This window comes from Sander vitreus, chromosome 13 (genome assembly GCF_031162955.1).
Source record: "Sander vitreus isolate 19-12246 chromosome 13, sanVit1, whole genome shotgun sequence".
NCBI lineage: Eukaryota > Metazoa > Chordata > Actinopteri > Perciformes > Percidae > Sander > Sander vitreus.
Window position 1 is genome coordinate 10,764,724 of NC_135867.1, and position 26,631 is coordinate 10,791,354.

At 40.6% G+C, this 26,631-nt stretch overlaps 1 protein-coding gene across 10 annotated transcripts in view; it reads right to left on the minus strand.

Annotated features, from left to right (window-relative positions):
• The window catches only part of aff4 (AF4/FMR2 family, member 4), a 34,287-nt gene extending 8,507 nt beyond the window's left edge, over positions 1-25,780 (minus strand). Inside the window, exons 1-10 of one of the 10 annotated variants that reach the window (XM_078266884.1) lie at positions 25,475-25,780; positions 8,890-9,019; positions 3,722-4,525; positions 3,355-3,393; positions 3,110-3,196; positions 2,673-2,700; positions 2,387-2,450; positions 2,038-2,130; positions 1,033-1,177; positions 6-759 (exon numbers count right to left, since the gene is read on the minus strand). In XM_078266884.1, the coding sequence (XP_078123010.1) occupies positions 6-759; positions 1,033-1,177; positions 2,038-2,130; positions 2,387-2,450; positions 2,673-2,700; positions 3,110-3,196; positions 3,355-3,393; positions 3,722-4,525; positions 8,890-9,015 (2,140 nt within the window). In that variant the 5' untranslated portion in view covers positions 9,016-9,019; positions 25,475-25,780. Of the gene's footprint in view, positions 1-5; positions 760-1,032; positions 1,178-2,037; positions 2,131-2,386; positions 2,451-2,672; positions 2,701-3,109; positions 3,197-3,354; positions 3,394-3,721; positions 4,526-8,889; positions 9,020-14,239; positions 14,495-25,074; positions 25,225-25,474 lie in introns of those variants that run through there. The other 9 variants (XM_078266882.1, XM_078266881.1, XM_078266885.1 and 6 more) reach the window with 9 other exon arrangements.
• Positions 25,781-26,631: the final 851 nt, after the last annotated feature.

A 26,631-nucleotide genomic window follows, 5' to 3' on the forward strand; every position in this document is an offset into this window, starting at 1 on the left:
CTAACCTATCTTCACTAGTAACACTTGCTGCTGAGGTTGCCTTGCAGGGTAGCGCTCCTCAGGGTCACTGAGTGGAGACAACAACTCTTTTTCTTCCATTGGAGAAAACACACACACAGGGGTCCTGATACTCTCTGTGTACTTGGGTGTCTGCGACGAGGACGGGATGCTGTCATTCCCCTCAGAGTCTGATGATGAAGAGTCCGTATCAACAAACTCGCGAGACTTCTGGGAAGTCTTGGTGGGTGCCTTGGCTTTGCGTTTATCTGCAGTAGTTGTGACAGCAGCTGCGGTGGGCCGCGGCGAGGATTTTGGTTCTTTTTTGATGCTTGGTTTGCGGGAACCCTTAGTAGCAGCTTTGGGCCGATGAGGAGGTATCTCTGGAGCTGGCTCACTCTCCACCCTCAGACCTCCCTTGGGTTCCTCCACAACTGGGGGCTTCTCAGACTTTTTAGGCTGTTTTTTACCCACACTCTTTCGCGGATTTGTGCCACCCTCACTCTGGGCGGGGGATTTTTGCCGGCCACGGCCACCCTCTGCACCCTTTTGTGCCGCCCGTAGGTCCCTGCTTGGGGTGGGTGCCGCTGAGTCTTTTGAACCCCCTCCCTGACTACTATAGCCTCGTCCTGAGCCGTTATCTCTGCCCTCTTTCTTGCACTTGGTTGGAACATTATTGTCCACTGGAGAGGCTGGGGAGAACTGCTTGGCCTTCTTGAACCAGTTGTCCAGCTGCCACTTGTTGGCCATGGGTTGCTCAGGCTGAAGGTGAAGCAGAGCACACAGTTGTAAGAATGTGTTAGTTAATGAAAATTATTATGAAACCTTGTCAAACATTAAAATAAAATACTAAAAAAGATGGTATTGTGGCCAGAGGAAAGTACAGTGACTGCTTTGTAACTATTACAACCCAAAATAAGGGTGGACAGAGCGAGGTACAGTTAGTGCAATTGAAAATAATGGTTGATTAAGTACCAAATCATAATCACCTAAATAGCACTACAATGTTGTACAAAGTAACTGGGAAATCATTACCTCTGGAGAGGCGGGCCGCGGGTGATCATTGGCTTCGCTGTCTGTCGTGCTGCTTTCGCTCTCGCTGTCGGAGCCTGAGCTGCTCTCTGAGCCGCTGTGGCTGCTTGAGTCATCCCTCGATTGCTCCGCTCCTTCACTGTTATTGCTGTTGTAACAGAAAAAGAGTCAAACAACCTTATATTGTGTGCAAAAGGTATGCAGCACACTATCAGTCATGTTTTACAGTCTGGAGGATACATACAAACAACCCCATCATGTTGTGTGTTTAAAATCTTGTTCTTCAATTTCATGGACACATCTTTGCTCCATGTGAAGATTTATAGTTCAATACGCTGATTATCTCTTGACAATGGACGGCAACACTTTCATAGCTGAGGATTATTCTTAACCTCTACATATAGCTTGTATTTTTCTAAATGGTTCCATACTTGATTTGTAATTTGCACATTTCTCAGCTGTGGTTGATGCTATCCCGAGATCCCACACCACTCTGCACTGACACCCTGAACAACCACTTATTGCAGCGACAAGGACCAGATTGAGCCACAAACTGTACTGCCAGACTCTGTAATGTGGCCTTCTGAACAAACAAAAAAGCAATAATCCCAAACTTAATATAGTTTATATTCTTTCTTTAACATTTCCCCATTGTTTAGGTTTTAAAAACACCCAACATCGGCTGATTATTTAATATATACAGTCAATGACCAAAAAAGAATCATGTCAATATAATGCAATCCAGAAATCCTGCAAAAATAATCCTTTAATTCTAAAATGACTTCTATGACTGTGCCACAGAAATAACAAGAAAGTCACCTAAATTGTGCACCATCTCTTTCAAGATAAGGAACATAATAAAACAAACAGCTTTGACTATGATGCAAGCCAATACAAAACCACTGTGGCCTCAAAACTTTAGCTGGAGTCAACATCTACCTGACGCAGTCGCAACTAAAACTCAGTACTGAAATTTCACAAAAGTAATTTTACTATGCTTTCTGCTACCTTGCAGAGGTGTTCCTTGAGGCGTTCTTTGCGGAATCCTGTTCACCATCACTGTCCTCACTGCTGCTGAGCTTCAGGTCATCTTCCAACATACTGAAATACAGGAATGAACCTAAATTAAATCTTTGTATTTTATTACAGCAGTGTAATTGCTGCAGTCTGAGATTGCCGACTATGTCTACATAACTTAGTGAAGACATCTATGCATGTCTGGTTCCTTAACGCTTCTTACCTTATCATAACTATTTGTTTTATTTGTATTCTTTGTTGTCTGGATCAATACTGGGAACTCTACAAACATGGGGTTACGATGAAAAAAGAAAAAGGGAGGAAAGGACGAAGCACTTACGTGGGCTGCTCATCGCAAGCTTTGGACAGGTGGCTGCTGGAGCTCTTGGAAGAACTACCTCGCTCTAAAAACACAGAAACAAAATGAATGAGCAATAAGTATATATGTATATATATATATATATATATATATATATATATATATATATATATATATATATATATATATATATATATATATACACATACTATACATATATATATACACACACACACACACACACACACACAGTACATTATTTTTTTGTAAATCTATTATGTTTGAATCAGAAATGTGTGATACTCACTGTGTCCACTTGGAAAAGGGTGAGGGTCCTGAGGTAAACATAAAAGACATTATGAATTATTTTCAGGAAGCCATAAAATGTGTCTGTTGAATCGGATAACTATCAATGAATTAATGAAAAATAATCTATTCTGAATGATTTTTTCCTCCTTGAGTGTGTGGCTGTTTATATCTACATGCAAGCACTAAGGAGGTTGAAGTACTTTTCAGTCAGTTTTGGTGTTCATTTCACTATCAGATTAACAATGAATCCATAGTTAGTCCCACCACTTTATAGTTTCAGTTAGGCAGCCACCAAATGTGTCTCTGGATTGGATGCATGTGCTATGTAAGGTCTGTTTGCACCGTACATAACAAATCATTTTAGCTCTATTAATTCATTATGACACAAAATAATTTGAATCAAACAGTAAAAGCAGGGACTGGTGCGGTGCTGACCTTGGTGGGGAATGGAAACTTGGAGGGCTCTGTTTTGCAGGGGGTGTGAATGGCTGTCAGCGGAGGGGGCCACAACTGAGTCATTTCCTGAAAGAAAGAAAAAACACAAGGGAAAAAAAAAAAAAGTGAAAATGAGCTAGTGTTAGTAATGCGCAATGGTCTTAAATTGACCCGAGCAACAGGCCTCGTGACAAACTGTCAGCTTGATAATGGGCGTTTTTAGCCAAATACAATCATATACGTACCTTCAAAATCTCATCGACACAGTTGGCCTCACCGGATCCCTAAAAGACAGAAACATCACGTTTAACACGCATTTAATAACATGATGTCAGTCCAGCAGGTGAGAGGCTGCTTCCATTTTGAGTAGCATGAGTCATTCTATAGGCATTTTATGAGACAGAGTTCAAACAGACCAAGTGTTAACATGCTGCGAGGTAATCTATTCTATTATTACATCATTATGAATATGTGCTCCAAACATTAACACTGCTCTGCCATTCTAAGTCTATATATATTCTACATGCAACTTCTGCTAGTATAGATTTATATCTTAAGTGCTACATAAACACAGTACGTCCACTTAATAGAAAGCCAGTGGACAAGCCTTACCTCTACAGGCTGTGAGGGGATCTTGAGTTTGGAAAGTGAGGCCTTGCTGTTGGACTTCATCTCTCCCATGGTGCTGCTGTGCGACTGTCCACTGTAGCTTTCGGCTTGTGAGCTCTTGGGTTCTGCCGTTTCCTGGCCGTCCATAGGCCGCACATACGCTGTGGGCTTCTGCAGCATGGAGCCGGGTTTGGACATGAGAGACGGGGGAAAGGCCTGACTCGAGTGCTGTCCAGTGGGGAAGGTGGTGTGAACCCGTGAGGGAGAGTCCCAGTTGGCCTCCCTGTCTCGTGGGGACTTGGAGCGGTAGCGCTCCTTGCTGTGATGCTGCTCGGTAGACAAGGAGCTGCGCAAGTGGCTGTTGCTGCCCGAGGAACTCAGAGAGCCCTTGGCCGGACTAGATGTGTGTGACTTTGAGTGCTCTGACCCCCCGCTGTGTTTACTTGACTTCTTTTCCCGCACCTCCCCTCCGTGTCTTTGGCTACTGCTGCTGCTGCCACTACTGCCACTGCCTCTCTGGCTACTGTGCCCGCCCTGGAGTCCAGAGCGTTTCTGGGACTGGGATGAAGATCCACCTGCTGCAGGGCCAACAGGAGTCCACTTGCTGCTTTGGCTGCTGCCACCGCTACCGACGCCGCGCTGGTCCCCGCCAAATAAAGGTGGGCCCGATTTCTCCTCAGAGGAAGACGAGCTGTTAGAAGGTTTACCGCCAAGCTTAGGAAGTGTGTCACCAATCGGCTCTTTCATCTCGTCGTAATTGCCCAGCATGCTCTGAATACGACTTGACAGTTTATCTTCCTTGCTGGACTGAAGAGAGAAGCAGAGAAAGGGGAAAGAGGTGGGAGAGAAGACAGTGTGATGAAGGAAATAGAGAGAATAGAGAAAGCAGAGACAAAAATCATTGAGAAGATAAAGAAGAATATAGAAGAAAATAAGTGAGAAATGGAGAGGGAAAGCAGAGAGAAGAGGGGGCAGAGAAAACAGTCATTATGGGCACAGGTTCAACACTTGGGTTAATTGCTTTAAAACAAAAACACTGAAAATGGAGAGAAATGTATCCCTACAACAAAGAAAACTTAAAATCACTATATGCACAATTAGCGTAATTGAAATGCAGATTTACATCTGACAAAAGAAAGTAATTATATCCTAAACCATGTGCCACCAGCTTTATATGAAAAATAATTGACTGAACATTGAGAAAATAATCAATTGAACATTCAGATGAGCCACACGGTCAGCTTGTTCAAACTGGGCCCAGATCAGTCCACACCCATCTGTGAACACAGATAAGAGTCTACCCATAGTTCCAACACAGAGGTTAATCAATCACTTTGAGGCTACAGGTTCCAGCAGTAACAGTCTGTGCAGAATATCCAGTTTCACATGAAATCTCAGACCTGTATTTTGTTTGACAGATTCACACAGAGGGTGAGGAAACGCAAGCCGTTATGTGCAGCAGGAAATGTAACTAGCGTGGTCATAACACGCACACCCTACCTCCTGCTAGCATGGCCTGGCTCACGTGTGTGGTTGATTTTGGGGGGGGGGGGGAGGTAGTAGTGAGGTTTCACTACTTGTACTAGCATAAATAACATGCTTTGTTATGATTGTATTAAACCACCAGTGAAATAGAAATAGCCTCTGTGTTCTACTTAATACAAGTACTTTAAAAAGAGAGATATTATGGCTTATCACACATATTGGCAGATATGTTGGCTGATAAAGCTAAAAACAATTACGTATAAAAAGAAAGTGCTTGAGGTAAATTAGAAACACCTGAATCATTACACAGTTTGTTCAACAAACTCATTGTTTACAGAGACATTAATTGCAGCAATGTAGCTGTAAAAACAAGAATGTTTTATTAAAACATTCTTGCATTGTGCTGTATTGCATCGTACAGCCCTTTTGGTCTGCAGAAGGTTTCCCAGGAGCCCGTTTACGTATTCAGGAACTTTACCTCCATGCAGACCAGAGTTGCAGAGACTTTTGGTTCCTTCCCCGCAAAAAGTCTCTGGTCCTGAGGCCGTACTTCCCTGCTGGCCAGGAACTATCCTTTCCAACATCACTTCAAACATTGCGTTTCCACAACAGTAAATTACAAAATCAAAACACGGATTGCGGTCTCTTCCAAATTTCCTCTGCTGTCTTTTTGCTTGCAAAAATAAACTATGGCATCAATTTTTAACCCGTTACCTGGCTAATTTGCTTAATCTTTGTGGTTCTTAAAATGCAGTAAAAAGGCAAACATGAATGTGCTTCATGAATTTTTAATTTAGTGAGTATTTGCTTAGAATGTGCTTAGTTTCTGGGGCAAATAAGATCGATCAATCAATCAGCTTGCCTCGGTGCCTGATGAGGGACTCATAGCCAAATGCTATCTCCAATGTTAACCACATAAAGCACAACTAATATTTGTAAAATAGACAATTTAGTGTACATTTTGCAGAACTGACAGAGTGACGACTGAAGTGAGTGAATTGTGTAAATACACACAAACAGATTGTGGCACCATTAAAAAGGGCTACTTGATAATCAAAATCAATAATCACAATATGTATTCATATACAGTGTGTACAGTATACATTACATGCAATATACTGTACTGTATCATCAAATATACCAATATCACAGTTTAACTTTCAACAGATACTTTTGTGCTCTTCATTCTGTGTAGCTGTGTGAACTCAGCCACACCATAAAATGTTACTGCTGCTTTGCTGGTCTACATCTGGGAGGCCACAGCTGCAGCTGCGTGCACACATGGCCTTTAATGCAGAACACAGTAAACTTCAACTTAGTGGAGCATGACAGAGGGTGGAAAAAAAGTCAAACTGAAGCTTACATAAGACTCAAGCAAGAGACAAGAGATACAAAGTGTAGAAAAGCCAGTGACTTAAACCGTTGGCTTTTTCAACATTTGTTGAGTCAGTTTGTACTATGTTTCTGAAGACTGCTTTTTTTCCTGTGCAAAGGTCAAGGGCGTTTTCCTTCATCAAAGTCAGCTTTTTACTTTTCACTTTGTTGTGGCACAAAACACACAGGCCAGCACTCATCACTCACCTCTGGTCCCTTTCTATCCCCAACCTGTCAGGACACATTCCTCTCCGCCTCTTTGACGGCCAACTCTAGCTAAGGAGAGGAGCCACTTACCTCTGCTCAAATCTGGTTAGTGGCAAAGATTAGACCAGTTCAGAGAACTCAAATCCTCTTTACAATTATACTGTCCGGGTGGGAGCTGGCTGGCCTACATCTATGCATGTCTGTGAGCACAGGAGGAAGACATGGGAGGAAGGGGGGGGAAGGAGGCTAGCATGATCTTATGTTTACCTTCTTTAGCTGCACTAGAAAACAGCCGACCAAAGACAGGTGTTGTCAAGTCAACTGACACTTTTGCATCTTGTGCAGAATTAGCCAATGGCTGACTGACAGCTAACCATTATTTAATTTAAGCCAACAAATGTTTGAATAATCATCAGATAGTTTCTAATACCTATGATTAACGTAACCCGATATTATGTTGCACACAGTTCAGCCAGCTTGAAATTTGTGCAAGACTGCAGGATCCTGAAGGTCATTATGACAAAGAAACAAAAGCAAAACAAAAAAACCCACAAATCATCTTTTTAATTAAATTACATTAATTAAAAACACTATGTTTGTTTTTTCAGTATGATGTAGAAATGAAGTCAAACAAATATTACATAAAGTGTGACTTTGCCATAGAAAATCATTTTAGCAGCAAAGCAGGCAAAAACAAAAAGCAAAGATATAGGTATGAGGTTTCAAAAAATGTGCAGGTCTAACTTTATTCATCACCGTCCCAAACTATCCCGAAATACAATTTAAACTGTCTGAAAATAAATGCTGGCCATCCCAATTATAAAATGACAAAAGTGATGAATTATAAAATAGCTTGCATTTTATAGACATTTTTTAGATAAACATATTCATTGATTTGTAATATCTGTAAACTTTGTTTTACTTTTTCCTTTAACACTGTAAATATGAGAGAGAGAGAGAGAGAGAGAGAGAGAGAGATTGGAGTTTGTCCCTTTTACGTTTTGCCTGTTAGGTCGCCTGTGACACCAGCAAGCGTAAAACCCCAACAACACTTTGGGACACTATTGTAACTACTAGTCTGGATCAATGGACGTACATTTCCAGGATAATTGCCTGACATCCGGCACATGATGTCCCTCACCTTCTGTTCTCTTTGTGTTGCCATTCTCAAACTCTGTTTGCTTTGGGAGACAATAACAAACTTCAAGCAACCTAGCTACATGCTGAAAATGGCAGGTTTTGAAGAAAATTTGGATCGTGCAGTAAGGCAGGCCTGCTTGGTTTATTCGGGGAATAATTGTAGATTTACAAAAAAATATGTTTACGCCATTTACTCTAACTGGGACATTTTGGGGCCGATTGGTGGGGATTGCTATGGACGAAGTACACACGGCGATACACTGGTAAGAGCAAATAACGTTTAACCATGTATCCAGCTAATTTAAATAGCTCCCGTTACTGTATTGTGTGAACAGTTAACTTCATTTAATATTGTATGTGGCGTTTTCTTTTATTGGGGTGCAAATGTTCCACCAAAACAAGTTCCTTCCCGAGAGCATTTTGTAGGACCACTGTCGCTGCGTCCGGAGCTTAGCGTCGCCCAAGAGGGTTGTGATTGGTACGAAATGCAGAAAAAAAACAGAGCGTTTTTTTCTCCTATCCCAGAATGTATGTGTGGTGTAGCCAGACCTTACTCCACAGCGCTGTTGATAGGTCTGGCAATGAGAGACTAGTTACTGCCTGACAGCCACAGTCCATCTTCTCGCTGTGTATGCGTGCATGACAGAGTTCCTGCACACTCTTGAATTGTGTACTCTCACACAATACTACATTTACAACTTTGTCAGAGATTAATGTCATGGTTTAGTCACAGTTGTTTTGTTTTTTTTAAGGCTAGGTCTACCTTCCAAAATGTGTCTTCTTTTTTCATCCAAGGGACGGCAGGACACCCTTAAGTTAGAGCCCTGATGTGTGTTGACAAAACTGTATTAACATGAATGCTCCAGGTAGTATGTGCAGTTCTCACTTCCTGTCACTGCTACAAATTCCTCTAAACTGACTAATCAATGACAGGTCAACACTGAATGATAGGTAAGCAAACTTACCACTTTGTAGGGTTCAGGGAAGAGAGGTGAATTTGCTGGAAAGGCCTCTCCTCCTCCCTGCTGGATTTCTTGATTTCTCCTTTCTCTTTCTTTCATTCGGAGCACATTCCGGTCCTCACGGTTCATGTTGCTAATAACGCAAACAGAACAACAACAAGTCAACATAAAAACACGCCGAGGAGAGACTGTAAACAGACTTCTTATCTTGTGGCTTTACAAGGATGGCTATTAAAAAGACGCAGTATCATGAAAGTGAGATGTTCATGAAAGAAACACCTGACGAGTCTGTAAGAATTTCCCTAAAACTTGAGACTTCAACAGTGAGGTAACAACTAAACAACATTAGCCCTTCCGTTTTCTATCCTGCCATGATTCCTAGATCCAGAAATGAAAACCAACCAGTACAAGTTTCCAACTATTCAACACAGATCATACAGTCAGGATGCCCTCTACTTTGAGTCAGTTTTTTGGTCAACCACAAATAGGACCATCATCAGTGAAACCCCACACATCCTGAACAGAGGGGAGCACAGAGATGACCTGTGGAGAAAGTCATCTCTAATGGCGTTTTTCCATTACATGGTACCTGCTTCAACTCTGCTCACCTTTTCTGGTTTTCCATTATGAAAATAAGTCCCTGGTACCTGCCAACGGGTACTTTTGTTAGTACCACCTCCGTCCAGGTTCCAAGCGAGCTGAGGCGATACCAAAAGGTGACATGAAAACCTGCAGACTACTGATTGGTCAGAGAGAATCGTCACTAATCACTGCGCCATCATTGCTAGCGCCAGACGGGGGTGTAGTGAACAAACCCGCCGTTTTTAAATAGTTTAGCCAGCTGTGTTTTTTTTGCTGCCTCCAGCTTCTTTTGAAACTAAATTTGTCTTCTGGCTGTGGCAACAACAACACACCTTTGATGTTCTATGTGTGCGTCGCGCTATGTCATGGCAGTTTCCTGCGGCGGCGCTATGACGATCAGCCACGCTCGCCTCATGCATGAGGCGGTACTAAAAATCTGCAATGGAAAAAGGAGGACGGGGCACCGTGGCCGAGTCGAGCCGAGCCAAGCAGGTACCATGTAATGGAAAAATGCCATAATAGGCTTAGACTAGTCTACTCAATGCTCAGTAGCTTACTTCTACAGCAAATAATCTGCTTGTACAGATGGTCAATGTAAACTTGTACACCAGCTGAAAATACTAATGGCCATTTTCAACATTGTCATACAACTACAATAGAAAAGTTAGTTTTTTGGAGTCACTGTAAAAGCATCACCAGCGTTTCCTCCATGTTGATAGCATAGTGGCGGTCCGCCACGGTAAAATTTCCAGCGCCACGGTATCAGAAATAGGGCAGACGCACAACAGGGTTTCTGCTATGTACATCGTGCACCACCGCTCCTTCAGCAGTTTATGAAAAGTCAAAGTCATAGCGCCGTCTGCTCTACTGAACTCAAGCAACTGTCATCTGCTCTCTCTCCCCCTAGGGTGAGCAGAGCAACTGGAACAGTGACAGGACGTCATCACTCGCGAAGTTATGGCAACCAAATAAACAACAGGGCGAGTACTACTTCACTCAATAAGTGATAAACAGCGACGAAAGCCGAGACATGAAATCCGCATTCACGCCCGTGAAATATGACAGCTACAGTTTATTGGAAAATAGCATTGTGAACACTGAAGTTGATGAATTTACGGTTTAGACCCCAGATGAGACAAGAAGCTAACGTTAGCCACGCTGCTGTGACGGCCCCTCTGCCTCCGACTCGCCCCGGCAGGAGACTGTGTGTATTCCTCCGACACGCTGTATTAACGTTACTGATTTAAAACCGTTTTCCAGGTTAGTGGGGGTGCATACCGCTCAAAACCAACATGAAAAATGTAGCTAGTAATGTTCACTCAGCGTTTTGTTTTGTTGTTAAACTGTGTGTAAAATGAGCGGTGACGTTAAATCACCCTACGGTACCGTCTATTTGCTGGATGGTTTCAAGGTCCGTAGCTTACATTAGCAGATAAGCCCGTACTCTGACGTCCAACACCCCCCCCCGCTGAAAAAATATCTAGAGGAAACACTGATCACTCACACAAAATGAAAAGAATGTCAATCTTCTCAGTAATAGCAAGCATAAAAGGTAAATCAGCCTGTAATTAGGATTAAATAATAACCTGCATGCTATTAAACTGTAGCTTGAAGCCTCCAACTCCACAACGGTTTGCTAAACACACATCACTGCCCTTTCTGTCCTTCTGAGCATAATGTGTGTAGTGCAAACATAAAAGTAGAGAGCTATTTGAGGGCAGAGACCTTGTAAGTGAATGTATGGATTCACCCCAAAGAGACAAACACTGAATGCATGAATGTGTAACAAAACTGTGTCCATTACCAGAGGATAAAAGTCTTTTTAACAAATGGTAAAACTTCAAATAAAATGTTCTGCTGGATGCCACTTGGGATATTAAAACATGGGCATTTGGACAGAACAAGTGCGTGTTTATTAAGGAGCAACCAACCTGACAAAAGTACAAAATGTAACGGTTATGGCTGTTGTGCACCTCGTTTAACAGAAAGCAACTACAGAGCTTTTGAAACTGGAAACAAACAAATGATCAGCCTGCCGTTGCCTCCCAGTTTTAGTTGAAAGCTTCACTGACAATAATGACTTAAAGGCTGTTGATAGAGTGTGATTATACAGCAACCACCCGGCCTCCTCCTAGATTATAAACACAACACACAAGGGTGTTTTCAATCTTCACCAAGTGTGAATGAAAAGATGCAAAGAAGAAACCGTTTTTAGAACGGGGTAAAAACACTACACACAGCGAAGTTAAAGAAGACATGAAAAGGTAGACAAACTAGGCTACATATAAGATTATCGGTAAGTCTTAATAGTAATTTTCCAACTAAAGTCTTTCCAAAGCCAGTGCCTGTTTTACATCATCAACACCACCCAACTATGAGTCATCACTCATAAAAGGCAACATGATTTACACACTATAGCTAGGTTACATTAAACCAAAGCTCAGGAAGCGACCAAGGTCACTGAGAACTGTTTCAGACCACCAACACCACCAGTTTAAATCAGAAGAGGTGTAAAGAAAAGGAGAAAACATTGTTTAGGCTAGCCATCATTCAAACATCTATCAACACCCAACCGTTATCATCTCTGGACTTTATTTTTCAGCACAGCTAAGAACAAAGTTTAGACGATACATTGTCTTAAACTAAACAGACACGGTTAAGAGTAAAAATGCACAATAACAAACTTGCTACAACTGATCTCCATTTACAGACAACAATGATCTATTACAGCTGACCGAGTGGGAGATTTACTCATTTACACATCCTAGTAAATTCATGATGTTAGTTATTTTTGCCTACTCTACCACCCAGCTGACAAGTATCAAGTATAATTTGAAGGTCTTTCATGCTACAAATGTTGTCTGTGGTATAATAAAAAAAAATATATATATATATAAACTGTTTCACGGCGTGGAAATATAAATGTCACTACAAGTCCACTGGTTAGACAAATAGACAAACAAAATAATAATGCACCAAGGGTGCATTTAGTATGCTGGTACTACATGTACTGTATATGTTAATAAGCCTGCCAATGTCAGTTTTGGAGTGGGGCTGAATGTGTGAATGGGCAACTGTAAGCACAGTGTTGAATGGTCAAAAGCCCCAGGCACAGAATCCTTTGTAAACAATGCTCATGTCCATTCTGCCAACTAATTGGCCCAATCTATTGGTTTTTATTAGTTGAACAGGGGGTTACACCCTGTCATACTGTAGCAAAGCACTTAAGAAAATCAGACAGAAGACTCGTTTGTCTGCTAATGGTTTCAACAATACTGGAGCATACATATTCGTATTTAGGCCCATACCAGCAAAGATCCTTCTAGTCCTCTTTATGGAGTTTAAAAGTCAGTGTGCTTTTGGTTTTGAATGAATATCGAAGTACACCAATGGAACCTCTGAGCGCAACCTGATTTTAAGTTGGCACTAAACCAGCCTAAAAACTCAAACAAGGTATATGGAGAAGCACGCCAAAAACCCAGTTAAACAATGCTTGTTTGCCAGTTCTTGTTTTGAGGAAATCATATGACTTTGAGGATAAGTAAATATGAATATTCCTATAGGAAACAAGCTACTCTAAACAATGAGATATGCGGATTAACTTTGTATAAGAATCAAGAACTTGTCAAGAAACACGTTTGCCATTTCAACCTATCGATTACTGAAAAACTTTGAACCAACTGTACTTCTGTCTGCATCGCGGGTTTCCCAAGTGTCAAAACACATATGCACTGTGTCCAATACAGTGGATAGAAGCTACTGTGTGCTAAGTGTGGCTTAGCATCACAAAAGACAGCAGGGACAGAGTAAAACATAATCACTCCACAAAAATCTTATGCAGTGGAGAAACATGACAAAGCAACTACTACAGACATAATGCCCCAGAATCAGTTAATGCTAGATGCCACACTGCATCTACAATTTACTTACAAATGTAATATCTTCTAGCCAAGTATTGGGGGGGGGGGGGGGGGGGTTACCTTTTTTGATTAAAAGGGGGCCCGATTGAGAATAGCTTATTTCTTTCTGGGGGCATTAACAAAAATGATGGGCTTTACAAATAAGACATAACTCACTAACCACAATTTCAGCTGCCATTTAACATATGGCCTTCTGAAAAACCACGCATTAATGCCCAGTTTGGTAAACACCCAGAACAATCAATTAAATTTCTATTACATTATAGTTGTTTCAAGAGCAAAATGTTAAGAAGCACAGATCATAAATGAACCTTGGTTTGATTTTTTTGCCGAGCCTGAATCCGAGGCCCAGGCCATACAGAGTTGATCAGTTGCCAACATATTAAGGTAGGCAATGTAGATTGTTTCAAAACAAGGAAAAAATTTGCCTAAGCAAATCACTTCTTCTACAACATGAGTTTAAATGGCATTCATTATTATCAATGCGTGGTGGCCAGCTACATTTATTGTAATCATTCAATGGTGTGCCAGACTGAAAAGGTCAAAGTCTGTAGAGTTGAAGAGGCAGTTCACTCTGTACCTAAATTAATCAGCTCATCTGTTTCTTTCTAACTCACAACATAACAGCCAGGCCACGTCTTTAACACAATCAAAAGAAAGAAAAAAGGGAAGAATGGTGGTCATCTGAACACCATGAATACCAGTCTGGGTTTCTGTGAGACAGCCAGTTAGACCACCCAAAACATTTTAGTATGACTTGTACAACGTAGTGAACATTAAGAAAAGTGCTTTATTCTTTCCAGACACAAAGAGAAATAAGGAAAGCAGCCAACTAGCCGTGCATTTCTTACCCTGACTGAGAGGCCATGGCCCCAACCACTGAAACATTGGAAGGAGGAGGGAGGAGGATTCAAAGGATCTCCCAGGGATTCAGAAGTATTCTCGTTATGACTTGTCAGCCTAAATTTCTACGCCAACCTCCTGCAGTAAAGACAACCTGGCACTTGTTTCCCTAAATGTATCTGTGGGCGTCCATCTGGAAGAGTGTAACTACAGTTTCTTTACTCGACGGTACAGTGTATTTCCTTGGAGTGGTGACAAATCTGACTTAGGGAGGGGAGGTGACTGCTCGTTCTCGGTAGATACCACGTCTGCAAACAGCGGGGGTAGTCACATGCTAGGTGAAGTTTCAGGGAGCCACTGCTTTTGTTTCTGTCTCTGTAGTGTTTTGAGGTTAAGGCATGTGTGGAGAGCAAGAGCTGAAAAAAGGCTGGGGGTGGGTAAGTGCATAAATGTTAAGGAGGGAATGTGAGAGAGAGAAAGATGGGATAAAAAGAGAGATTTGGCACATCTCCTGTCCACAAGAGTGTGAGACAGTCCTGGTGGTGCCTCTTGTCTTAATGCTAAGAGCACTGTGGGCCAATTTTAATCTTCCGCTATGAGGAAAAACTGCCCAGCAAGGAGTAGAGGGGTCTATTAATCGCAGTAAATTAATTAAAGCATGATAAAGCATAATTATGAATTATCTAAAAGAGGCACTTCCTGAGGCACAAAGCTCAACACGACAACAAAGCATAGTAGATTGAGGCATTGTAGACTGCCGAAACATTGTAATATGTCTGTTTAAAAAATTAAATAATCTAATTACACCTTAAAGTCTTAAATCAAAGAGGAGAGACAATGATAAAAAAAAAGCTTAAAACTCAAAATGAATAGTAGTAAAACAAAACGTGATAAAAAGAGGTGGTTTAAGAAGACAGGATTAACACTAAAGAAATAAATAAGCTTGATCCAAGACATACTTACTTTACAAAACAGTCTCACAGGCCAATTAGGGTAAAACATCTACAGGGAGGAAGACAGCATTAAGGGAGCAGCAAGAGGGGAACAAAATCTCACCTCTCTCTGAGAATGGAATGATCCGCCTCGTCCCATAAAAGGAGATGTTATTTTACACCACAGGGCCTCTCCTCCATGTGATGTCACTGCCCTCAGTAAGGCCCAGCCAATCAGGGCACATCTTCCCGTCAACAACCTCCCTCCCTCCCCCACTATGCCCCAGCACAGGGCAAAGCACCCGTGCAGCCCATTAAAGAGACAGTGCGCAGTTTCCGGCGCACAGGTTGTAACAAACGGGAGGCGTTTTCATCAGCTATACATGAGGATTAATATTGATTAATATTATACGCTAAGGTTTTTAAAATGTATCTAAAATTGTGATTCTGTTTTTCCCCCCATTGTGCTGCTACTTTATGTAAAATATCTGTTGCATGTCTGTCAGTCCTGGGAGAAGGGTTCCCTGCTCTGCTGCTCATCCTGCGATGTCCCCTTTTTCTCATATTAGTTTTTCCTTGTCCAAATCAACTCACTTGAGTAAACATGACCACATTTTAGCGGTTTGGCTTAGGCAAGAACACAAAGTCTTTAATGTCATCATTTCTTCTCATCATATAGTTTTTACCTGTATCTTCTAGTTTTTACACTCGTTGACTTGCTTTGAATTATGAATGTTTTCTTTTATTTGATCATTCAGGAATTCTGTTGCAATAAGGTACTAAGTAATAAAGCGCAAAATAAAGATTCAAATTTATTTATTTTTTTAAAAGAATGACACAAAATGATGAAATCCAAAAATGGGAAACTCCCTTGACTCAGTTTACAAGCACTTTGTGACATTTTGAAATGCGTAGCTTGTCTGTAGACATGGTCGTTAATGGAAACTTTACGATTGCACAGAATTGAGGGACTCAGTTTTTTGGAAATACTGTACTGTTTTGAATTATTTCAAATTTAATAATATCCAATCTAAAACACCATTTTACTATCTATTTCTTTCTCCATTTAAGTGCATACTTGCCAGGCGTAGTCAGGCAAGGATTTATCAGCACATCAGGTATTTTCAGCACATCAATTATATATGCCATTTATTTTCATAAATAGAAGCAGGCTACTTGGTTGATTTAATCAATAACAAATCTCATTACGTAGAAAACGCAACTGAGCACCTACAAAGCTTTATGATACCAACAAAATAGTATGGAGTCTAAAAATCTTGACACTATGATAATTACAAATGGGCCCAATTTTAGATTATAAAAAAAGAAGTATTTTATAATGCATCTGAAAAACAGGTTCTCAGTAATGGGTACAGATGGGCAGTCAGTGGCACCTCCCCTGATGTTTTTGAAGCAAACCTGCTGACAGCAAGCATTCCAGAGGGAGTGTCCATTCAAATGCTGCAAAGCTGCCTCATATAAGCAGCTGTTTGGGGACGTGCGACGTCAAGACCATATGCCGCTCGGACAAGGTCTCTATCAGAAATGGCCAAAAAAAAAAACACAATGACTTTTGAAAATGCAGTGACTTTAAATCAACACTCCTACAAAATCAAATTACTTTCCGTAGGAAACACAAATGGTAATATACATTAGCTTGCAAGTGCAAAGACATAAATCGCACAATAATAGGAGTAATGAATAAGCCTAATTTTCTGTCTTCCTTTTATGTCAAGTATTTAGTTGATGATGTTTGAGGAAGAGTCAAAATTAGTATTAAGTGAGTATTAAGAATTCTTTAGTTCCTGCTTCAGTAAAAAAAGATAAGCTTTACTTAACATATCAAAACAAGACTAAATCTTGATTGGCATGCTCTCTAAACAACTGCTTATATCCTTTCATTCAGGCAGGTTTGAAGCATTTGAACTGACTCACTGCCTGGAATGCCTCCACTCAGCAGGCGTGCATTGTCTGAATCTGAGGGAGCGGATAGCATTTAGCATTAAGAGCCTAGTGCTGTGACCGTTCTGCATTTAAAAACTAATTAATCTTAGATTAATTTAGGAGCGTTTTTTATATTTGAAATCTAGCAAACCTGTTTACTGAGAAGTGGAGTAGAATTTACAATGAACACAATACACTGATGGTAATAGCTAAATGTGTCTGCACAACACAGGGCTCAACGCTAACTTTTTAAAGTGGTTGCTATGCTTGGAAACCAGGCATCAGCTTTTGGTTGCCAAAATTGACAATACGGTTGCCGTGTTTTAAACCTCTCCTATATTTGGAGAAATTAATTTCATATGTATGTTTCGACTTACATTAGCTGTTTACATTTGAATTACTAATGTTAACTAGCATTTTAGTTAGCAATAATTAGCCTGTGTCCATGTTATCTCCTTACATATACCTACACTCTCCGTCTCTGCAAGATTGGGAATGAGTGAGATTTCTCTTGGCACAGCTACCTGAAGACTTACAACTTTCGGACAGGTTGCTCACGTCACATTTACGTCTTCAAGCTCAGTTGGATGGAGGCTGCGCAGTAACGCTCAGCCTTTCACACCTCAGCATTTTAGCCGTGTTTAATCCAGTTACTACTGTAGCTAACGGTAGGCTAACGTTACCTGCTGCCAAGAGTAACATGTTATTAGGGTTTACTAGTGCGACATGCAGCGATGTTTCTGTTGCCTCCAACGTCTGTTTCGGAGCATCAGAGAGCAGCACAGACATGTGGCACCATAATGAGGTACCATAAAGTGGCACCATAATGAGGCACCGAAATCCGCGTTGCTATTCCGCCCGGTAGATTCCAGGCACTTTAGGCATTTTAACAAAAATTGCGTTGCCTGTATCTTTTCACGGCAAACGCGTGTGGAAAGCTGTCGCACAACAGCTGAAATGTGTTGCGCACAAACGTAGCTAGTGTTTAAACTTTACGGAGACAACCAAATAAAATACTGACTTTTGAAAAAAGATTTTCCAGTTTTGATTTGTTTTTATATATTAAAAAAATCTAATAAATTATATATATATATATATATATATATATATATATATATATATATATATATAAAACAGATGGTTGCCAAAGGGAGCAACCAGAGGCCATGAAACGGCTGCCAATTGACTCAATCTGGTTGCCAAGGGCAACCAGGCAATCGTTACTGTCGAGCCCTGCAATATGCCTTCAGGACAGGGACGTCTTCATGTCAAGATAAAAAAATGAAACTGAAAATAAGTGAAATGCAATGAGACGTTACACTGGGTTTTGCATTTAGCTCAATATCTTTTTTTCCATCACTAAATTGTTTGTCTTATCCCGCGACTCTGCAAAACAGCATAATAATCCTTGGTAAAGTAAACACCATACATAGCTGTAACCACCTGGAAAGTTTGTGGGGTTTTTTTTTAATTGAAAAATAAATTCAGACGAGCTCAGTAAGAAAATGTCACTCGCAGCTTTGACACAAATGCTCAGGGCACTTTTTTCTGCCAAATTGTTAGTGGCATATGACACGCAACCGTCTACTATCTTGGAAACATTTCCAAAGAACCTGCGTCATTCAAGCTCTTCAAAGTGCACACCAAGCTCGTCGAGAGGCATTTACTTTTTCCGCATGACCCTCTTCACCTGTATCTGAACTATGGTTAAGAGTTCACTCCCTTTGCTTTGAGTCAATATTTATTCAACATACAATAGGATTTGATCACTACAGTTTAAACTAAGTAGGGCTGCACGATTTGGAGAAAAAGTCATATTGCGATTTACAATACTGTGATATAATGGTATCATGTGACTACCAAGGAAAATGCACAAAATACAAAAAATTTGAAATGTGTATTGCTCAACTTAAACCTACAAAGTTAAATGACATTGAAAAGAAATACATAAACAAATGCAATGAAAATGAAAGCGATAACGGCAGGTGTGTTGAGTGAGTGACAGTGTGCGAGTGGTGAAGCAAGAGAAGAGAACAAATGCTTGTGAGCGTGTGTCGGACTTAACTAAGGGGCTGTGTGAGGGAAAAAAGATAGCAAGGAAGATGGAAAGTGAGTTAACAGCGAACAATAAAACAAGAAGCTTCTTAAGACACAGTGGCTTCATCTGTTAATACTGTCGGTAGAGTGAAGGGTGTTACAATGTGGAGACTGGAGGCATGCAGAGACTGTCATGCACACAGCACACCTTTTTGTTTACTCAAATCGTGCAGTTTTATAATGTTGGATAGCTCAGTGATTCTACAATTGTGAAAATGCTTACCAATGTCCTGTAAATTCTTATGGTTAACGGTGAAATTATCCAGACTGGTGAAAGTAAAAAGAGTAAAAGTAGCTTTACAAGCAAATATATGAACAAATGATGCTCAAGAGTGACTAGTGATGTCAGGGATTATTACATGCAAATATATAGGCTATACTGCTATAACAAAATTGTCACTTAAGTTTTTGTTATATCTAAGATAGCTCTAAAGTCTGCGAATTTAATCCAATACACTTATACTAATATTCAGCAAATATCTCTTCCCGTTCCGCTAGCTGTCCTTTCTGTGTATGCGCTGGAAAAGAATCCGGTGTTCATACACAGCTTTTGTAAATGGAAAACAAACAACGTGGCTAAGACCGAACAACACTGTTCTGTTTGTGTTCGTGCACAGGACAGAGGAGAGGCCATGGATGGATAAAGAGAAAGACAGTGGGAGCGAGAGGCACAGTAAATCTGGCACATGCCAACGTTCTGAAGGAGCACTGACAGGAGGGGTGTATGATATGTTTTATATGTATTAGTTTGTGCATTGAGTTCAAATATCAACAATCTTCCTGGCAGAAAGGTAGACTCCACGTTTAAGCACAACATTATTATTATGGTTTGAATTTTGTTTGGTCATTTCTTAAACAACAGTAGTAGTGGGAGCAGGACGAGCAATTTTGCGAACGTGTGAGCGATGTGTTATTGCCTTTGATTATACCGCAAAAATGGCCCATGTCAACCGTTTAAATAAGGCTTTATTATCTTAATTCACTGGTTATTGCTCAGTGTAATGTAATGCCAATAAACACTTGCCATGTGAAATCCATCTTGGTTTCGTCAAACAGATCAACCCTCAACTTTGGTATATCAGGCTCTCTTTTAGTCTGAATCATTGATGCTTACCTACATGAAACACTCCACTTAATAGTCTATTACTTGCCAAAGAAACATGAACGAAAAACATGAACATGATCCTTAGTCAGAAAACTACAATAACCCGGCTGAAACATGACTATTAAAACTGAAGGCATCCTGCAACTTAAAGAGAACAACATACAGTCATTGCCATGTATCACTTGATAACAAGAAAAGTCCAAAATGACCCCCAACCCTATTGAGTCATCATAGGGATTTCTGTACTGTGTAATAGTTTTCCATATACACTACCGGTCAAAAGTTTGGGGTGACTTAGAAATTTCCATTCCACTCCATTACAGACAGAATACCAGCTGAGATCAGTTGCATTGTTTTGTTTTTAACCAGGGCAGCAGTTTTCAGAATACATTATGTGCTTACATAATTGCAAAAGGGTTCTCGACTGTTGTAGAAAGAAGTGGCTGATCTTTATCAGCAACCATTCATCTCATGTTCCAAAGGCACATTCTGTTTACTAATCTGATATCATTTTAAAAGGCTAACTGAGAAAACGTTGGACAACCCCTTTTGCAATTATGTAAGCACATAATGTAATCTGAAAACTGCTGCCCTGGTTAAAAAACAAACAAACAATACAACTGATCTCAGCTGGTATTCTGTCTATAATGGAGTGGAATGGAAATTTCTAAGTCACCCCAAACTTTTGACCGGTAGTGTATCAGTCACAATCTAATTCCTCAGAGAGCAGTCTTCGCTAAATTTGACACTGGAGTATCTGACTGTCTACAAATAGAAACATGCTAACCTATAGCTTACTACTCTCAACCTCTAAATAAACCTACGCACTCACCAGAGCATGAGCTTTGATACATGCTGTGGCCAACTGTGAACGTAAATGAGGCCAGTTGATGACAAATTAAATAGTATGATTCATAAATTGGGTTCCTGTGCAGATGCTTAGGTTAGCAATGTTAGTTTCTTTTGAATCTATCTATGCATTACATAACTCAATACTTACTGTCTCTCATTTGAACTCTTATGGATCCATCTCACTAACTTGGATTTGTACTGTTTATGTTACTGCTCCATATATTATTGCTATGCAAAGCACTTACCCTGCTGTGAAAAATGTTATGCCAATGAATTCCATTGCCTTTTTGAGAAGTATTACTGTTACACTATTCCAAGACTGACTAATTTCCAGACCAATATTATACCTCACGGCAAAGATGTGTGCCAGATCTCTGAAATTAAATGGCCTTAATGAGCTTCACCTCCACTGGACTATATAGCCACATGAGAGCTTAACTTACATCCTAGAGAACAAAAGCTGAAGAACACATGCATGAGGTCAGGACACAGTGAGTAGCATATTTTTCTGCTGTGTGAGCAACAGTACGGAGGGATAAAAAAAGAGCTGCTGATGTCCGATTAGATTTGGGCTAATTAAACTGGCAGATTCTGGAAGAGCCTTCAAACGACTTACTTTCAACAAGCTTCTATTTATAAAAGGAAAGCAGATTTGATTATAAACTTACAGGTCTTAGCTGAAGACACCATTAGCTCTTGCTCTGGGTAGGGTTAATGAAAAGAATACAACTGCTTAAATGCGGTAGCATCTGCACATAAACAAACCAGAGGATTGCTTTGATTCCTTTTTGACTTTGCACATGAAATTAATTTCAATAACCAAAGGGAGATGGAGGTGATAAAGACAGAATACAAGGAATATTGTAAAGCATGTGGTTAATTCGGACAAGGACCACTCTGTTTTGAGAGGGCAGCCCGACAATCCTTTACAATTACTTGTTGTCGTCCTGGTCTGGAACAAGGCATTGCTCATTTTCCAAATATCCAGGCTGGAAAACCACACTGTACTACTACTGCAATGTACAATAGATGTGTCAAAGCCAAAGAAAACATGCACCCACTCCTCCGTCTGGAATGGACAAACAAGTCACCACAACGTCTCAACAGAACATGTGCACGATGTGCCCTTTGCTTGGCTGCAGAGGAAACGGTTATACTGAAGCCACAGAGCAAAACCTAAACAGGAAGTGAAGAGAATTTCACAGTGAGCTGCGTCACAGGGAGCACAAGACATCAGAAAGAAGAAAAAAAAACCTCTCTCTGCCATGATGACACACTGACCACGTTTACATGGACCACGTTAGTTTGAATATGGACTTTTATTACGAACCCTAAAACAGTATTTCAATTTAGGTTGTTTACTTTGGTTGCTTAAAAGAACTTGACATTAGCAGTTACCTAAGGAAGTTTTCCTCACCACCCGAGGTTTCTGCCTAAAAGGGAGTTTTTCCTCGCCACTGTCGCACTAAATGCGCGCTCTTGGGGGAATTACTGGAATTGTTGGCTCTTTGTAAATTATAGAGTGTGGTCTAGACCTACTCTATCTGTAAAGTGTCGTGAGATAACTCTTGTTATGATTTGATTCTATAAATAAAATTGAATTAAATTTAGGCAGAAACGCGTCTCATGTGGGCTTAAGATTTCCCTAGGCGCTTCTGTGCTAACCCTAACCAAAAACTACATCACCTGGGTCATGTGATCTTGCAGTCACATGCTTCTGCCTCATCTCTCTGTTCAACGTGCTAAAACACCAGGGCGCAACGTGAGCTTTTGCTTTAACAGTTTAAAATGACATGCATCGGAAAAGCTCAAGTTTAGGGTTGGGTACCAACCTAATCACGTCGGTACTACCGAGTCACAATTCACGTTAAATCAACCCATGCCACATTTCTGTAAATTAGAGAGCATCTGGGTGAGATAGTAGTAACGTAAGCCCATTTCACACATGCACTGCAAACCGGAAATTATCTGGACATTACCCAGTGGAGCTGTATGTGAGAACGCAAATGCCCGAATCAGTTGGATCAGACATCAAATGGTCTTTACCCAGCCTGCTCATGGGTACAAAGACCGTGTTATCTCTGATTGAGCCCATGTGTGAATTGAGCAGCTTATTGTGTGGAGAATTCACAGCCAGCGAGTGGGCATGGTGATGACGTTTCTATCATGCGGCTCGCCAAAAACAAAAGAAAACAAACATCCGAGGGTGAATAAGAAGGGCGACTTAAACAAGGAGGCAACACAAGTGTATAGCCTAACTGATGAGATGACGAGATTCGAGAACTTCTGTCGGTAATGGCCGACGCCGAAATCAGACAAATTCAAGGAGCAGCAAGAGACTCGGTTGTTGTTGACCAAATTACGAACCGGCTACGTGACCGCCACGTCATGCCCTGCCTCGTGCACGCGCTACCCAGCGCCACCCCCTGCCTAAACAAGAGTATTTCCTGTAAGTGAGAATGTGTCTGGTCTGTGAGTGACATTGTCCAGAGTTGATATGTGAAAACGGCTTTAGAGTAAATATTATCAAATGTTAATGTTGATATTTGGTTATATCATCCATTCCTTTAGCATAGCCTGATTAATCACCGAAACAGCTCTCACCACATCATCAGTTTAGCAAAGGTATTATGTTTTAAACTGCTCTTTTTACCATTAAACATGGGAGTAGATTAAAATGGAATCTATCATCAAACAGTAGGATTGCCATCTATGTCACAAACTGCTGTTTACATGTGCTTCAATAATGCACGTTGGAATATTCAATATGTTTTACAGCCACCGTGCTTACTCCGACTGAGCTGGTATCCATTAGTGTACTCAGAATTTTATTTTACTTGGCAATTTCTTTGAGTAACATGTCTGGTAAATACTGCCGGTATTGAGTTGCTGTCTAAAAGGGAAGAGGTGATGTTTATTCTTGCTTTAATTATTAAACATAACAGCAGTATTATCACTCCTGCATGTCCAAATTAAAATATAACATTATTAAACTAACACTTCCACACACAGTATACTTCATATACAACTGCACACACAACTCAAACAACCTAAACCTTGATCCACCTGACTACAAATGTTGTGCTAGCTCACAACTAACCTGCCATAAATGAGTTCATGACCTTAGGCCTCCCCCACCCATGATGTGTCAACCAGGAAAAACAAGTTGATTGCTTTGTCCTTGTCATCATGTTCCAGGTATACCCTGCTACATACATGTAGTAGTGATATTCCTAATCGTTACTTAACTTACTTAACAGTGGACTTATGATGCATTTTCTGGCCCTTCCCCCAACTGTGGCACGTAAAATGGCTTCCTAGAAAAGCACATCAGCTGTGCTTTTGCTAGTCCAAGCTAGACACATAAGCTATTTTGTTGCCTTCATATTTATTCAGTCATTTTCAGTCATTAGGATTTTGACTTTAGACAGCTAGGAGTGGCACTGAGAGCCATGCGATTTAATAAATGCAGGATTCGATGTGCAGATGCTAACAGGACAAGTAACCAAAAGTTTTTGCTGGTCACTGTTTGAAAACCGAAGACTGATATGGGCCTAGGATTAGTTAACTTGTCCTGTTTACGGCAGAGAAACTGCAAGCAAGTAAAATAATTGTTGCTCGTATTTTAACTTTAAGAGTTCATCTAACGTTACAGTTTAATCACGAAGCTGAAGTGGATGAGTGCTATGCATAACAAACTGCAAGCAGCTTCTGTTTACCGTTTGCACTTAACAAATGTCAACTATCAAATAATTAACGCCGTGTCGATAACACAAATTACTATTAACTAACTTAGGCGTGCAAGGTATGTTAACCATGGCAAAACAGAGACAACACAAACATCAGACGTCATGACCTATTAGCCAACATTACACGAACAAAAACATGATCACCAACACGATATTCGTCTTACTTTTCGAGAACGGGAAGCCACAGCACGAATACAATTAACATTTAGCGTTATCGTCATTTTTAACAATCAATGTTTGCCGAACTCAAAAGTAACTAAAATGTTTGCCGTAATCGGAACTCAAAAGTAGCTAGCTAACGTTTCAATGTCTGCCCGTTGAGCAAAAAGCTAACACGCTACCTACAGGACTAGCTACCTGTATCTAGCTATGCTTTAGCATTAACGTTATGTTCGCTAGCCAAATCTACTAGTAGCGTTTTGGGGCTAGGCTAACGGCTAGCTACCTATGAAACCATTGGAAATTTCAGCGGAAATGTACATTAACATTCTCTCAAAATGTCAGATAACCACTTATTACAGTTAATCACCAAATAACGCATTTTGTGATATTCACCATCCTTACCTCTTGTCTTCTTTTTAGGCCCAAACCATTCTAGCTAACGTTATTGGAAAGCTCTTTTCTCTTTGTCTTTTCCAGTTACACGCAAAATGGACTCAGCAAAACGCTGTAACAGCTAAAATACTAAAACCGAATGGATGGTATCCATATTTTCCTTAACACGCAAATGCGCATCGAGTGGAAAACAAAATAAATTCATTTTGTTTTTCGTTCATTTTATTATCCCTGAACATAAGTGACTGATAGGTAGGCTGCTAGCTAAGTTAAGCAGCCAGCAGGTACCACAGACAGGACTGGATGCACGGATGGCAGCAAGCGGTGCTGCCTTCACTTGCTGTCGGGAATATCTTAAGCCAACCACCTAACCAAGTAAACGTGAAGTTTTGTTTTGTAAACGTGACAGGGAAAGTAGATACGTTTGGAGCACTACGGACGATGGACCATTTGAAAATAACACTGACTGTAGCTCAGGTGGTATATACAAGTTGAGAGAATATTTTATTTTGACAGCGGACCAGTGGCGGACTCAGGCTATCTAAAGGGCAGGGGCAAAAACAAAATATTAAAAAGGGCACCAACTGCATGCAGTGTGGCATCATAGACTGTATAAAAAAAGACTATATACTATATACTGTGGCACCAGCGCACAGAACAAGTTTTCTAGCATGTAGGGCAGCCGGTATGGCACTGCCTCATGTTTTCTCAATTTTCGGGTGACACTGGATGGTACTAATTCACATTTTCTCTACTGGAAGGGCACCCTAGGCATCATCATGTTTTCTCTACTGGAAGGGCACCTTAAGAGGGCACTTTATAATGTTTTATTTACTGGAAATGCACCCTTTACCATGTTTTATCTACCATAGAGGCATCCAAGAGGGAACTTTTGCGGCGTTTTTTTTTTTTTTTCAAACATGGGGGCACTAAGATATGGTAATTCCCACGTTGTGAATGCAACATTTGTGTGACGCACAGGTTGCAGACTTTACGGTCAGGACCGAATAATGGAGAGCGTTTCATTGTTCCCCTCTCTTATTTTAAATATACAAATGAACTGCTAAATACCGTTGTCCCACGTCTCTTTGTGTCAACAGAAAAATATGTTGTAAATTCAGATACACACTTAATGTATTTTTCTGGATTCTTGGTGTTTGGTTTTA